Raw genomic sequence first — 15,481 nt, forward strand, 5'->3', positions numbered from 1 at the left:
AAGCGCTTGTTGTAGTACCACTGTGGTAAGTGGGACAACCTTCAGATAGCCCAAAACTGGACATCCATGGGGCATTCAGTTTCATTAACAACTCCTCTGATATTAAAGCAACCAGTGCCAGCCAGCAGCAGGGTTTGCATGATATCGAGGCTCAGGCTGACACGTGTAGGTGATACTTCTGAAAAGTAAGTGCTATGTAATGACCATCTTGGGAAAAAAAAGCCCACCATCTCTCCTTGAACTTGAATGGCACCTACATCATGATCCCCATCATTAACACTTAGGGGGCCACCATTGACCAGAAGCTAAGCAGGAGCCATCATATCAGCGCTATGCTACAAGAGTGGTGCGCAGACTGGGTACTCTTAAATCAGTGGCTCACTTTGTACCTTTTTCACTATGGCAAAGGCTCAAATCAGGACTTAACACTCATCTGGCTGAGTGTAGCCACAACCATTTGGGAAGCTCAACACCATAGAGTTCAGAACAGTTTGCTTGATCATTGTCCCTGCCACTGGACTGTATTTCCCTCTTCCAGCACTGATGCACTGTGACTCAAGTACGTACAGTCTACAGGATGCATTGCAGCAACTCACCTTATTACAGCAGTTCCCTCCCATGTGATCCACTGAGAAGGACAACAACAACAAATAGTATTTATAGAGTACCTTTAACATCGTAAACCCTGCCAAGGTGCTTCACAGGAGTGTTATCAAACAAAATTTGACATTGAGTCACATAAAGAGATATGAGGGCAGATGACTTAGCTTAGTCAGAGGTAGATTTTAAGGAGCATCTTAAAGGAGGGAAGAGAGGCAGAGAGGTTTAGGGAAGGAGTTCCAGAGTTTCAGGCCTTGACAGCTGAAGGCATGGCCACGAATAGTTGAGCGATTAAAATTGGGGATGCTCAAGAGGCCTGAATCAGAGGAGCGCAGAAACCTTGGAGGGTTGTAGGGCTGGAAGAGATTGCAGTGATAGGGAGGAGGAGTGACGAGGGGTCAGGCCATGGAGAAATCTGACGAGAACAAAACTTCTAAAGTTGAATTAGAATTAGAACATTACAGTGCAGTACAGGCCCTTCGGCCCTCGATGTTGCGCCGACCTGTGAAACCATCTGACCTACACTGTTCCATTTTCATCCATATGTCTATCCAATGACCACTTAAATGCCCTTAAAGTTGGCGAGCCGTTGCTTAATCAGGAGCTCAGTGACCACAGCGATGATATATGAATGGGACGGTGCAAGTTAGAACTTGGGTAGCAGAGTTTTGGATGACCTCAAGTTTATGGAGGGTCAAACATGGGAGGCCGGCCAGGAGTGCATTGGAATAGTCAAGTATAGAGGTAACAAAGGCATGGATGAACATTTTAGCAGATGAGCTGAAGGGCAGAGTTAGGCGATATTACGGAGGTGGAAATAGGTGGTCTTAGTGATGGCACAGATCTATGGTCGGAAGCCCATCTCAAGGTCAGACAAGCCACCAAGTTTGTGAACAATCTGGTTCAGCTCATACAGTTGCCAGGGATGGAGTCAGTGTCTAGGAAACAGAGTTTGTGGTGGGACGGAAGACAATGCTTGGTCTTCCCAATATTCAGTTGACAGGAGCGCTTTGTTATGAAAGTGCTTCTATTTTTCTTCATTTTTTTTGAGGACTCATACTTTAGAATTATGGACATTGGTTTATTTGGGAAAACTGAAGTGATTCCATAGATGCTGGACTTGATTTTTGTTTGAAGGGTCATGAGGGGTCTTGTTTGAAAACAAACCTTTACTGGATGTCACATGCCTTAACCTCAATAAACAACAGAAACTTTGTTGATTTGAGGGAGATGTTTACAGAGAAGTGACTTGTTAAGATTTATGAGGGTTAGGTGTTGACTTCGCTTCTGAGATATTATTTTGGTTCAGTTGGGATGTGGACTGTGTTTGAAGGCAGTTGGAGATCAGCCTTCCAAAAGAAAAACACCCAACTCATCTCTTTCCTCCTACCTCTGCGAAACCCTGCATAAATCCAGTGTGAGAGAGTTAAAACTCCTGATGCCACATTTCTCCTGACGTTCCTGGAAGGCATGCCGGGTTAATTCTTGATGTCACCTGAAAAGAACTGCTTCAGAAAAGATCTCTGTGACCTGTCTACGTGTACTCAGACGCCAGACTGTGTGCCATTTTGAGGCACAGGATATCTCATTGATTTTCTTCAAAAATTAACAAGTATTTGGCCAAAGTTTTTTAAATCTTTTTTTGTAAAAGAGCTCTGCAGAGAAAATGTCTTTCTTTTATGTAACCAGTGTGTATGAGTGTGCATGTTGGGTATTTAAAAAGGGAACGTTAATATTTCAATCTGTGTATTAATGCTGTGCTTCGTTGCTGGATGTATGTGTCTTGTTTTATAATAAACTGATAATTTTGTTGTTTATTAAAGAAACCTGGTTGGTGTATTTTATTCTGGGATAAAGAGTCGAGTATATGATTGAGCAAATCGGTAACTGGATAAACATTTAAATATATGTTGTGACTTGTGGAGAAGTGGAATGAGAAAAGAGAGTGCACTCCTCCCACCTCGGTCGTAATAACTTTTATGGAAACACTCATCATCTCCAAGTCGCACGTCACCCTGACTTGGACACATTGTTGTTCCTTAGTTATTGCTGGGCCAATATCCTGAAATTGCTGACCTAATACCATTATGGGAGCAGCATCACCACCAGAACTGCAGTGGTTCAAGAAAGCCCACCATCACCTTCTCAAAGCAGCTATGAATGGGCAGAAAATGTGGCCTTGCAAACATTGCCCATGTCCAGAAAGCAATTTAAAAAGAAAAACAGACCCAACCAGTTATGCTTTATTTTGTAGTAGACTAACTATAGCTTGCACATGTGTAGTTCTATTTCCCCAGATAGCTCATTTTTAATCTTGTGACTAAGGGACAGGACCCAAATTCTTTCTAACATTTAAAAGATTTCATGCTAAGTCTAAAAGTTTCCCAAGATATTCAACAGCTTGCTTGGGTATTTTTGAAGCATGACTTTATACTGCGCTGAATTTACAGTGTATGTAATGCTGCCTACGTGGTCTTGTATCTGGTCTTCACCATGCTCTGACGTTAGAATAGTATCTGTCATAGGGGAAATGCTAGAATCCATTATTAAAGAGGTAATAGCAGGACATATAGAAAATCATAATACAATTGGGCAGAACCAACATGGTTTTGTGAAAGGGAAATCGCGTTTGACTAATTTATTAGAGATGTTTGAAGAAGTAACAAGCAAGATGGATAAAGGGGAACCTGTAGATGTGGTGTACTTGGATTTCCAAAAGGCATTTGATAAGCTGCCACATCAAAGGTTACGACACAAAATAAGAGCTCATGGTGTAGGGGGTAACATATTAGCATGCATAGAGGATTGGTGAGCTAACAGAAAGCAGAGAGTAGGAATAAATGGGTCAACTTTGGGTTGGTAAGCCATTACTAGTGAAGTTCCACAGGGATCAGTGCTGGGACCTCGACTATTTACAATCTATATCAATGACTTGGATGAAGGGACTGAAGGTATGGTCGCTAAGTTTGCTGATGACATAAAGATAGGTAGGAAAGTAAGCGGTCAAGAGGACATCAAGAGTCTACAAGGGCATTTAGATAGGTTAAGTAAGTGGGCAAAAATTTAGAAGATGAAATATAATGTGGGAAAGTGTAAACTTATCCACTTTGGCAGGGAGAATAGAAAAGCAGTATATTATTTGAATGCAGAGAGACTGCAGAGCTCTATAGTGCAGAGGGACCTGGGTGTCCTGGTACATGGATCACAAAGTGTTAGTGTGCAGATACAGCAAGTGATTAGGAAGGCAAATGGATTGTTGTTTGTTGCAAGGGGAATCGAGTATAAAAGTAGGGAAGTGTTGCTACAGCTATACAGGGCCTTGGACGGCATCTGGAGTACTGTGTCTCCTTACTTAAGAGAGGATATAATTACATTACAAGCAGTTCAGAGAAGGTTCACTCGACTGATTCCTGGGATGAAGGCGTTATCTTATGAGGAAAGGTTGGACAGATTGGGCATATACCCTTGGAGTTTAGAAGAATGAAAGATGATCTTATTGAAACATATAAGATCCTGAGGGGGCTTGACACAGTGGATGCTGAGAGGATATTTTCCCTTGTGGCGGAGTCCAGAACTAGGGGATACAGTTTAGAATTTAGGGCTCTCTCATTTAAGACTAAGATGAGGAGAATTTATTTTCTCTCAGTGGGTTATTAGTCTGTGGAATTCTCTTCCCCACAGAGCAATGGAGGCTGGGTCATTGAATATATTCAAGGCTGAGTTAGATAGATTTTTGATCGACAAAGGAGTCGAGGGTTATGGGGGACAGTCAGGAAAGTGGAATTGAGGCGACAAACAGATCAGCTGTAATCTTATCAAAGGGCGGAGCAAGCTCGAGGGGCTGAATGACCTACTTCTGCTCCTAATTCTTGTGTTCTAGACCAGGACCTACCTTCCATGTCATATGTAGTATTGTACTGAAGTGCCAAATTATGTCGTGGGAAGAAATTGAAATGAGGACAGGGGACACAAGCAAATAAAAAATACTGTTCATGCCACAGGACACCTACCAGTTAAGAAAAAATGAAACTTCTTGGTTCCTATCCTACATGTGTGACAAGCAGCATGATGTCATTACAAGCACTTTCCAAATATGTAGTATTAATTGCTTTAAGTGAGTTAAAGAAGCAAGAGCTAGTTTTCACCTCAAAGCTTTTAAACAGGCTTTAAGTTCTTTTAACTTGACTTTATATCAATGCAGATGGAAAAATGAAATTTATCATTGTGGGGGTAGAAAGTGGGGAGGACTGTCTGCATGATCAACTTAAGCATGCAGAGGTAGGTTGGTAATGTAGTAAAAGCCCTGCATATCGGGCACACCTGCTGTACAGATGCCCTTACTTCATGTTGCCGCAATTTTTTCTGACATATCTTTGGCATTAACATTTTTTGCTGTCATCGCGCTGTTGACGCATCTTATTGATTGGCTCAAAGTAACACACCAGGAAATCAGGACTGAACAGTTAGACGACAGGTGCATCAAAAGCTTGGAAAGCAGAAAATGAGACATAATAAAGCACTAATGAAAGCAGACAATCTCGAAAAACCTGTCAGAAGAACCACAAATATAAAAAATGTTTTAAAAATCAAATCAAACAGAACGCTTTGTGAAAACGAATTGTTTTTTCCCATAATGACAATCTCTTATGTTCAAAATAAGATTTTAAACAAAGTTTTTCAAATAAAATTAGACACAATAACATGATTCAGTTTATCATCTGAATCATCTTTTATGTACTATAATAAACCTGTATTTGAACTTAATATATTTATTATTAAGGAGAGTGCAAGTGAGGACATGGGAGTATGTGGGGAGGAAAATATTGCACATGAGAATCTACAGGGCTAGATACTAATAATTAGCTATTGGAGCTCTCATTTAATTCATTCTGTCTTTCCAGCCGGGAGCCGGTAAACCAGCATCAACTCTTGAAGTATTTAGAATATACATATAGAGTATAAGTGCTTTAAAAACTAGAAGCGTATTTTCTATCTCCTAGTCAAGCAATAGACATTTTCTAAAGCTACAATTTAGGATGGCAAAGGATGTATGGGGCACAAGAATCTAAAGGGCAAGAGCACGTACACAGTCACAGGGAGGACTGGATGGATAGTGGGAAGGATAAGAAAGGAGTGTTGGTGGCTGGCAGGCAGCAGATGAGGGTAATATTGTACAGTGTGATGGATTACGCAGAATGAGTTGTAACAGTAGTAGGGAGAAGTTCTATTACTGCTGAATTTTAACTTGGGGTGGTGGGGGGACAGTGGGGGCTGCAGTTCAAGTCTGAAAAATCTGTTTCCCAATCTCCAACCCATCCATTTGTTAAAGGTAGGTCATGCCTGACTAACATGATTGTATTTTTTGAGGAGGTAACAAGTAGGGTTGATGAAGGTAACACATTTTATGTAGTCGACATGGATTTTCGCGAATCTTTTGATAATGTCCCACCTGGCATGCTGGTCAGAAAAGTAAAAAAGCCCATGAAATCCAAGGGAAAGTGGGAAGTTGAAACCAAAATTGGCTCAGTGGCAGGAAGTAAAGGGTAATGGTGAATGGATGTTTTTGTGACTGGAAGGGGATATCCAGTAGGGTTCCACAGGGCTCAGTATTAGGTCCCTTGCTTTTCATGTTTTTTTTTTATTCGTTCACAGGGTGTAGACATTACGGAAATGGACAGCATTTATTACCCATCCCTTGTTAGGCCATGTACCTTGGTTCTTGGAATACAGAGTAGAATTTCAGAATTTGCCAGTGACACCAAACTCAGAGGAGTGGCATACAGGGAGGATGATACGGACCACCTACAACAGGGCATAGCTAGGCTAGCAGAATGGGCAGACAAGTGGCAGATGGAAATTAATACAGGTAACTGTGAGGTGATGCGTTTTGGCAGAAGGAATAGGATGTGGCAGTATAGTCCCAATGGCACAGATCTGAAGAAAGTGCAGGAACAGAGGGACCTAGGGTGCAGGCGCATCTACCTTTGAAGGTGGCAGGACATATTGAGAGAGTGTTTAGTAAAGCATATGGGATCTTGGGATTCATAAATAGAAGTAGTGAGTACAAAAGCAGGGATGTTATGCTGAACCTTTATAAAGCTCTTGTTGGGCCCCTACTGGAGTATTACGTCCAGTTCTGGTCACCACACTTTAGGAAGTATGAGAGGGCGCAGAGAAGGTTTCCCAGAATGCTTCCAGTGTTGGGAGATTTTAGTTACAAGGTTAGTTTGGAAAAGCTGGGGCTGTTCTTGGAGCAAAGGAGATTGAGGGGAGATTTGAAAGACATGTCCAAGATTATGACAGGAATAGGTAAGTTAGACAAGGAAAAACTGTTCCCGTTAACTGATGGTACAAGGACTATGGGACACAGATTGAGGGTTTTTGGAAAGAGATGCAAGGGGAGTGTGAGGAAGAATGTTTTTCGCAGCAGGTGGTAAAGACCTGGAACTTGCTGCCGACAGGGTGGTGGAAGCAGAGACAATGATTTCAAAAGGAAATTGGGTGGCCACTTGAAGGACTACGGGGATAGAGCAGGGGAGTGGGACTGACTGGATTGCTCTGCTGAGAGCGGGCATGGACTCGATGGGGCCGAATGGCCTCCTGCTGGGATTTAAGTGACTCGATGACTCTATGTCAGAGAGCAGTTAAGAGTGAACCACATTGTTGTGGATCTAGAGTCACATATTTTTTTTTTTATTTCCAAAATATACTTTATTCATAAAAATCTGTAAAAATTACATTGCCAAACAGTTTCCAAACAGCACCAAAAAATACAAACATTACAAGGGAGATCAGTTTCCTTCAATACTGTCATGAGTTTCTTCCCAACCCTTCCGTTTCACAATTGTCATGTCAATTACAGTTTTACATTTACAGCAATTGAGAATATTAACGATACAGTTCGAGGGGTTTCCATTGGATCCAGCCCCTCAGTCCAGCTTGGTGGGGGAACCTTACACTGTGGTCTTTCCCCATTGAGCCTTTGCTGCGGCTGCCCCAAGCTTTAGTGTGTCCCTCAGCACGTAGTCCTGGACCTTGGAATGTGCCAGTCTGCAACATTCGGTGGTGGACAACTCTTTGCGCTGGAAGACCAGCAAGTTTCGGGCAGACCAAAGGGCGTCTTTCACCGAATTGATAGTCCTCCAGCAGCAGTTGATGTTTGTCTCGGTGTGCGTCCCTGGGAACAGCCCGTAGAGCACAGACTCCTGTGTTACAGAGCTGCTTGGGATGAACCTTGACAAAAACCACTGCATCTCTTTCCACACCTGCTTTGCAAAGGCACATTCCAGGAGGAGGTGTGCGACCGTCTCTTCCCCACCACAGCCAACGCGGGGGCACTGTGCGGAGGGGGCGAGACTTCGGGTGTGCATGAAGGATCTGACGGGGAGGGCCCTTCTCACCACCAGCCAAGCTACGTCTTGGTGCTTGTTTGAAAGTTCTGGTGATGAGGCATTCCGCCAAATGACTTTGACGGTCTGCTCGGGGAACCATCCGACAGGATCCACCGTTTCCTTTTCCCGTAGGGCCTTGAGGACATTCCGTGCAGACCACTGCCTGATGGACCGGTGGTCAAAGGTGTTTCCCCGCAGAAACTGCTCCACGAAGGATAGGTGGTACGGCACGTCCCAACTGCACGGAGCGTTCCGCGGCAATGTGACCAGGCCCATCCTTCGCAACACCGGGGACAGATAGAACCTCAGCACGTAGTGACACTTGGAGTTTGCGTACTGGGGATCTACACACAGCTTGATGCAGCCGCACACGAAGGTGGTCATCAGGATGAGGGCCGCGTTGGGTACATTTTTCCCGCTCTTGTCCAGAGATTTGAACATCGTGTCCCTCCGGACCCGGTCCATTTTAGATCCCCAGACGAAGCGGAAAATGGCTCGGGTGAGAGTCACATATAAGCCAGACTAGGTAAGGATGGCTGATTTCCTTCCCTAAAGAACATTAGTGAACCAGATCAGTTTTCACAGCAATTCAGTCATTTCATGGTCACTATTACTGATACCTGCTTTTTATTCTAGGTTTATTTAATAAAATGAATTTAAATTCCCCAGCTGCCATTGTAGCATTTGAACTCATGTCTCTGGATCATTCGTCTAGGCCTCTGGATTACTAGTCCAGTAGCATAACCATAATGCTACTATCCTCAACAATGATTTAGATTTAAATGTAAGAAACATGATTAAGAAGTTTGCATATGATACAAAAAATGGCTGTGTGGTTGATTGTGAGGAAGAAAGCTGTGGATTGTAGGAAGATATCAATGGATTGGTCAAGTGAGCAGAAAAGTGGTAAATGTAATTCAATCTGGAGAAGTGTGAGGTAATGCATTTCTGGAGGGCAAACGAAACAAGGGAATACACAATAAATGGTGAAATAGTGGGAAGTGTACAGAACAGAGGGGCCTTGGAGTACACATCCACAGATCCCTGATATAAACAGGACAGGTAGATAAGGTCAAGAAGGCATACGGGATACTCTCTCTTATTAGCCAAAGCAAAATATAAGAGCAGGGAGGTTATACTAGAACTGTATTGCACACTAGTTAGGCCACAGCTAGAGTACTGCATACAGTTTTGGTCATCTCATTACAGGAAAGATGTGATCGCACTAGAGAAGATGTAGAGGAGATTTTCAAGGATGTTGGAATGGAGAATTTTAGTTTTGAGGAAAGATTGGATAGGTTGGATTGTTTTTTTTGGCAGGGAGATGTAATTGAGATGTGTAAAATTATGTGGGCTGAGATAAAGTGGATAGGAAGGATTTATTTCCTTTAGCAAAGAGGTCAACAACCAGAGGTTATAGATTTATCGTAATTGGTAGAAGGACTAGGGGGCTGCTGAGAGATTTTTTTTCACTCCGAGGCTGGTGGGGATCTGGAACTTACTGCCTAAAAAGGTGGTAGAGGCAGAAAACCTCATCACGTTTTAAAAGTACTTGGATAGGCACTTCAACTGCCGTAACCTACAAGGCTACAGATCAAGAGCTGGAAAGTGGGATTAGTCTGGATAGAAATTTATCAGCTGACAGAGAAATGATGGGCTGAATGGCTTCCTTCTTTGTTGTAAATTTGTGATTCTAAATTGTTTTTGTAGTTAATAGGAGATGTGTTGTTATCCCTCTGAAAATACCTAAAGGGTATCAAAGTTCACAGCAGTCGTATTGGGTAATACAACAGCAAATGCAGACTGAAGTCCAGGAAGGCTATGGTGTTCATGACTTGAGTGATGAATGACGTTTGTGACTTTTAATAAAAGCAAAATACTGCAGATGCTGGAAATCTGAAATAAAGCGAAAAAGTGCTGGAAATACTCAGCAGGTCTGGCAGCATCTGTCGAGAGGGAAGCAAAGTGAACGTTTCAAGTCAGTGACCTTTCATCACAACTGGCAAAGGTTAGAAATGTAATGGGTTTTAAGCAAATAAAGTGGAGGTGGGGCAAAAGAGAACAAATGGGAAGGTATCGATAGGACAGAGGGTCACAGAGAATAACTGACAAGGAGATCATGGGGCAAAGACAAAGAGTGTGTTAATAGTGTGGTGAAAGGCAAAGCGTTAGTGCAGAGAGGGTGTTAAATGACAATAATGAAAGCCCTAGACTTGGATATGTATGTTTTTGCTTTTGGCTAGGGCATTTGTTATTCATTATTTCATTATTCTGTCTGGGCTGTCCTGTGACTTGAAACTCTTTCTCCAGGTTGTGGACTAAAACTTTAAGCAATAGTAGGTAGGAGGAGACTTTGGTGCTTTGGTTGTCAAATCGTCTGTGGCATGCTCTTGAAGATACATGAGTAGATAAATGAATAAGGGAGAGAATAAGGTTATACCTCCCTTTGATTATTGCACAGAATTTCAACCCAACTGGCCTATGCTGGTGTTTATGCTCCACATGAGCCGCCTCCTACTCTACTTCCAGCTAACCCTATCAGCATATCATCAGTGATCTGCTCTTCACTATTCACATTCTTAACTCCCATCCTCTTTGCTGCTTATTTGTGACTGATTTGAAATGTTTGGACTACAATGCTTAATTTTGACTAATTGCTTCATTTGTGAATTTCACCCCATTCTGCAAGCTAAATTTTGTCAAAAATCCGCAGAGGTGGTCCATGTGCCACACTTTTATGCATTGTAGTATTAGGAAGTGTAAACTTTCTGCAGCAGGTACTTACCCAGTAATTTGCACCAGGAGGATGCTTAGTCTTGTGTTAAGCTGTTTTCAGGATAAGTTGTATGCAAAGAATGAAAGCAACCTGATCCAAGGTAGGTGATCCTTTCAGCTTAAAGACTTTGGTTAAACTTTTCTATTTCCTCTCTTCCTTGGTGGAATTGTTATTATATTGATTGAATATATAAAGTCTTTGCAAGAATAAATTATGAGTTTCACATAGACTGCTGCATTCAGTGTATTTGCAGAGTTAATTGCTTAACTGGACTTTTTTAAGTTGGATGAACTTAGATTTGGTGCAATACAATAAAATCTGTGATTAAAAGCAGTTGCTATATGGTTTATCTGAAGTGGGGATATTCTTCCTTAAGAATTCATGCAGGAGTTACAGTAATTTAAAAAAACAACAAAAATGCCAAACACGATTTAAATGGAGTTGCCCAAACCCCAGTCCATGTCTCTAGTTTAGATATATGATTGTTTATATTTTTTCAGGGTGCTAAAGATCCCCCTCTGCGCAGAGCTGTAAAAGACACTTTCTCTACTCCTCAGTCTCCACAGCTTTCACCTTACAGTTCACCAAAGGCACAGCATAAGGTTGTGCAGAGTTTCCTACCTCCTGGCTGGGAAATGCGCTTTGCTCCAAATAGCCGTCCTTTCTTCATCGATCACAACAGTAAAACAACAACATGGGTAAGTCCTAAACTCTATCAAAAAATATTTTTCCTCTATTTTTTTTATAGTGAAATAGTTAAGATACTTCATTCACACAGTGGAGTTTGGGGTTTGGTTCTGTTACATGAGCCATGCGATAAACTGGCTGTGCTAGTGGAGAGTGTCTTTCGAATTAGAATGTCAGAACAATTGAGTTGTTAATTGGAGACTATATAGTGAGCAGTAATCAACAATGGTTGCTAAATATTTAAGAAAACGTTAAGGGTGGTTTGCTTGCTTTAATCTCTGATTCCTGTAAAAGTGCCTTCGCTGTTGCAGAGAAAAATAAACTGTTCATTTTTATTAGAAACTAAAAATGGATTTGTTTCTAAAATATACTTAAACAGGATCTGCATAGATAGTACTAAACAGACTAATATACTGACATCGGGACTTTCTGCAGTTCTGTCCTTTTGTCTTGCCACTCTTTGTTGCGACATCAACTTAAAAAAACTCCATTGACATATCATCAGATTTTAAGTGTGATTTCCTTTTGACCATTGGCCTCATTTTTAAAAATGCCAAACACCTGTAACTACTAAAATAAAAACAGGAAATACTGGGAATACTCAGCAGGCCAGGCAGCATCTGTGGAGAGAGAAACAGTTAACGTTTCAGGTCAATGGCCTTTCATCAGAACTGGGAAAAGTAAGAAATGTAGTATGTTCTGAGCAAGTGAAAGGGGGGAGGGCGGGAAGAAGAACAAAAGGGAAGATCTATGATAGGGTAGAAGGCAGGAGAGATTAAGTGACAAAAGGGTTGGTGTTGCAAGGCCAAAGAGAGTGGTAATGTGACAAATAAAGAAACAAAAGATCGAGAGGAGGTGTGAATGGCAGAAAGATGAATGACTGCTGTCTGAAAGCAAAATAAAAGAGGAAATGGAGAGTAAAACTAAAACCAGCAAAGAAGGAGGAAACAAAATCAGGGCAGAAATTATGATCTGAAATTGCTGAACTCAATGTTGAGTCCGGAAAGCTGGAAAGAGCCTAATTGAAAGATAAGGTCCTGTTGCTCAAGCTTGTGTTGAGCTTCATTGGAACACTGCAGGAGACGAAGGACAGAAAGTTCAGAGTGGGAGCAAGGTGGAGAATTAAAATGACAGGCGACCGGAGGGTCACGTGGAGGTGTTGTGCAAAGTGGTTACCCAATCTACATTTGGTCTCTCCAGTGTAGAACAGACTGCATTGTGAGCAGCGAATACAGTATACTAACTTGAAAGATCTACATGTAAATCGCAGTGTCACTTGGGAGGAGTGTTTATAATTACTAGCTTTATCACCTTAATATTCTCTCCACTGAATTGGGCAGCTAAGTTCCTGTTATCAAATTTTAGCTTTCTTATGAAAATTATTACCTATTAAAATTTATTAAAACTGGAAACGATTCTCCGATCACATTCCCAATATCTTATGAAGATATGACTGCTGGAACTTTTTCTGGCTTCAGACGATGTAACTAATAGTGGCAGTGTATTACTTGTGTGGCTTAAAAATGTTTGTATAAAGTACTGTATAAAATGTTTCCAGATTACACTGACTATATATGATTTCTCAACGCTAGATTTAATTTTATAATTTGTGTTCACACGTTTCTGCACACTGCAGTAACTTGATGCTTAAACTCAATTAGAAACTCTGAATAGGAATGGTAGATAAGACGGGAAGAATATTACTATAGATTATCATAGCATTTGGACCAAGAACTTGGTAGGTAAATAAGGGAAGCCAACACAACAACAGATTCTATTATTATGAGTGACTTCAATTTACCAGCAATAGATTGGAAAATAACTAACACAACACCAATCTTTTTAAAGAGGCAAAGGGACAGGTTATTAGGCTAATGGCCATTGTGATGAATACATTAGAAGACATTGTGAAAAATGGAATCATGCAACACCTAGATAAATGATAAGAGGGAATGTGTGTATATTTATGGGAGGAAGGTTCGTGGAGGTGAGAATATAGGTGTATTATGGGAGTATGTGGAACAGTTGCTTCCATAACAGGTTAACAGAACCAAAGATGAATAAATTATTGGGCACTGATAGCATTCATTCTGGATTGTTGAAAGAAAGAAGATACAGGCTCTTGGATGCAATTTTTCAATCCTCCTTAGATATGCATATTCTGCTACAGGAATGGAGGTTAGAACACAAGAAATAGGAGCAGGAGTAGACCATTTGGCCTGTCAAACCTGCTCTGGCATTCAATACGATCATGGCTGCTCTTGGGCTTCAGCTCCACTTTTCTGCCCATTCCCTATTTCCCTTGATTCCGAAGAGACCAAAAATCTGCCTAACCCAGCCTTAAAGTGTCTTCAACCATGGAACATCCACAACCCCCTCGGGTAGTGAATTCCAAAGATTTGAAGGGCCAAATGGCCTACTCCAGTACCTATGATTCACAACCCTTTGACTGAAGTAATTTCACCTCATGTCAGTCCTAAATGATCAGCCCCTTATCCTGAGCCTGTGTCCCCATGCTTTAGATTCCCCAACCAGCGGAAACAATCTTTCAGGATCTACCCTGTCAAGGCCATTCAGACTCTTGTATGTTTCAATGAGATTGCCTCTCATCTAAACTCCAGAGAATATAGGCCCAATTTACTCGGCCTCTCATCATAGGACAACCCCCTCATATCAGGGACCAATCTCGTGAACCTTCGCTGTACCGCCTCCAGTGCAAGTATATCCTTCCTTAAATATGGAGACCAAGGCAGGATAGCAAGACAAATTGCCTAACTGTTGGCTGGTTCGTCCAACTTCAGGTGTGGGCAAACTCTTAAAATCTATGAATAGAGATAAAATTAGTATGGATTTAGAATCGTCTCGGTTAATCACGAACAGTCAACATGGATTTGTTAAAGGCAGGTTTTGTTTGACAAATTTTAGTTTTATTTTAAACAGATATGTCCAATTGAGTTGATAAAGGGAGTGAAGTTGATATCATTTGAAGCTCTGCAAAAAAAGACAAGCAAACTAAAACCTAACTTAAAATATCAGAGCAACAAGTAGAGGTTGAAGAACCTGAGATTTGTTTGTTCATTTTGTGGAATGAAATGCACAGGGTTCACGATGGGCCGAAGGGCCTGTTTCTATACTGTATAACTCTGTGGTATTGAGTATATATTGCAAATAGTGGATGATGAGAAATATTAGTTTTTGGGACTACCCAGATGGATTGCAATTTATTTTCCACTCTTGTACCTCCTTATGTTCTTGGGAAATTTCCATCACTTTACCAACACACAGCTTCCACAGTGCGGACTGCGACACTGACCACTCCCTGGTGTGCAGCAAGGTTAGACTCAAACCAAAGAAGCTGCATCACTCCAAGCCGAAGAGCCGCCCGCGCATCAACACGAGCAGAATTTCTCATCCACAGCTGTTACATAAGTTTCTAAATTCACTTGAAAAAGCCCTTCAAAACACTCCTACAGGGGATGCAGAGACCAAGTGGGCCCACATCAGAGACTCCATCTATGACTCAGAAATGACCACCTATGGCAAACGTGTGAAGTGGAATGCAGACTGGTTTCAATCTCACTTTGAAGAGCTGGAACCTGTCATAGCCGCTAAGCGCATTGCACTGCTGAACTACAAGAAAGCCCCCAGAGAGTTAACATCCGTAGCACTTAAAGCAGCCAGAAGCGCTGCACAAAGAACAGCCAGGCGCTGCGCAAATGACTGCTGGTAACACCTATGCAGTCATATTCAGCTGGCCTCAGACACCGGAAACATCAGAGGAATGTATGATGGCATGAAGAGAGCTCTTGGGCCAACCATCAAGAAGATCGCCACCCTCAAATCTAAATCAGGGGACACAATCACTGACCAACGCAAGCAAATGGGCCACTGGGTTGAGCACTACCTAGAACCGTACTCCAGGGAAAATGTTGTCACTGAGACCGCCCTCAATGCAGCCCAGTCTCTGCCAGTCATGGATGAGCTGGACGTACAGCTATCCAAATCGGAACTCAGTGATACCATTGAT

The 15,481-nt window shown here is 41.9% G+C and overlaps 1 protein-coding gene across 5 annotated transcripts in view; it reads left to right on the forward strand.

Moving 5' to 3' along the window:
• The window catches only part of nedd4l (NEDD4 like E3 ubiquitin protein ligase), a 640,458-nt gene that overhangs the window by 536,311 nt on the left and 88,666 nt on the right, over nucleotides 1–15,481 (forward strand). For 4 of the 5 annotated variants that reach the window (XM_068031021.1, XM_068031026.1, XM_068031034.1 and 1 more), the window contains exon 16: nucleotides 11,268–11,465. In XM_068031021.1, coding sequence (XP_067887122.1) covers nucleotides 11,268–11,465 — 198 coding nt within the window. The remainder of the gene's footprint in view (nucleotides 1–11,267; nucleotides 11,466–15,481) is intronic. The other variant, XM_068031043.1, reaches the window with a different exon arrangement.

Source organism: Heterodontus francisci, chromosome 1 (genome assembly GCF_036365525.1).
Source record: "Heterodontus francisci isolate sHetFra1 chromosome 1, sHetFra1.hap1, whole genome shotgun sequence".
NCBI lineage: Eukaryota > Metazoa > Chordata > Chondrichthyes > Heterodontiformes > Heterodontidae > Heterodontus > Heterodontus francisci.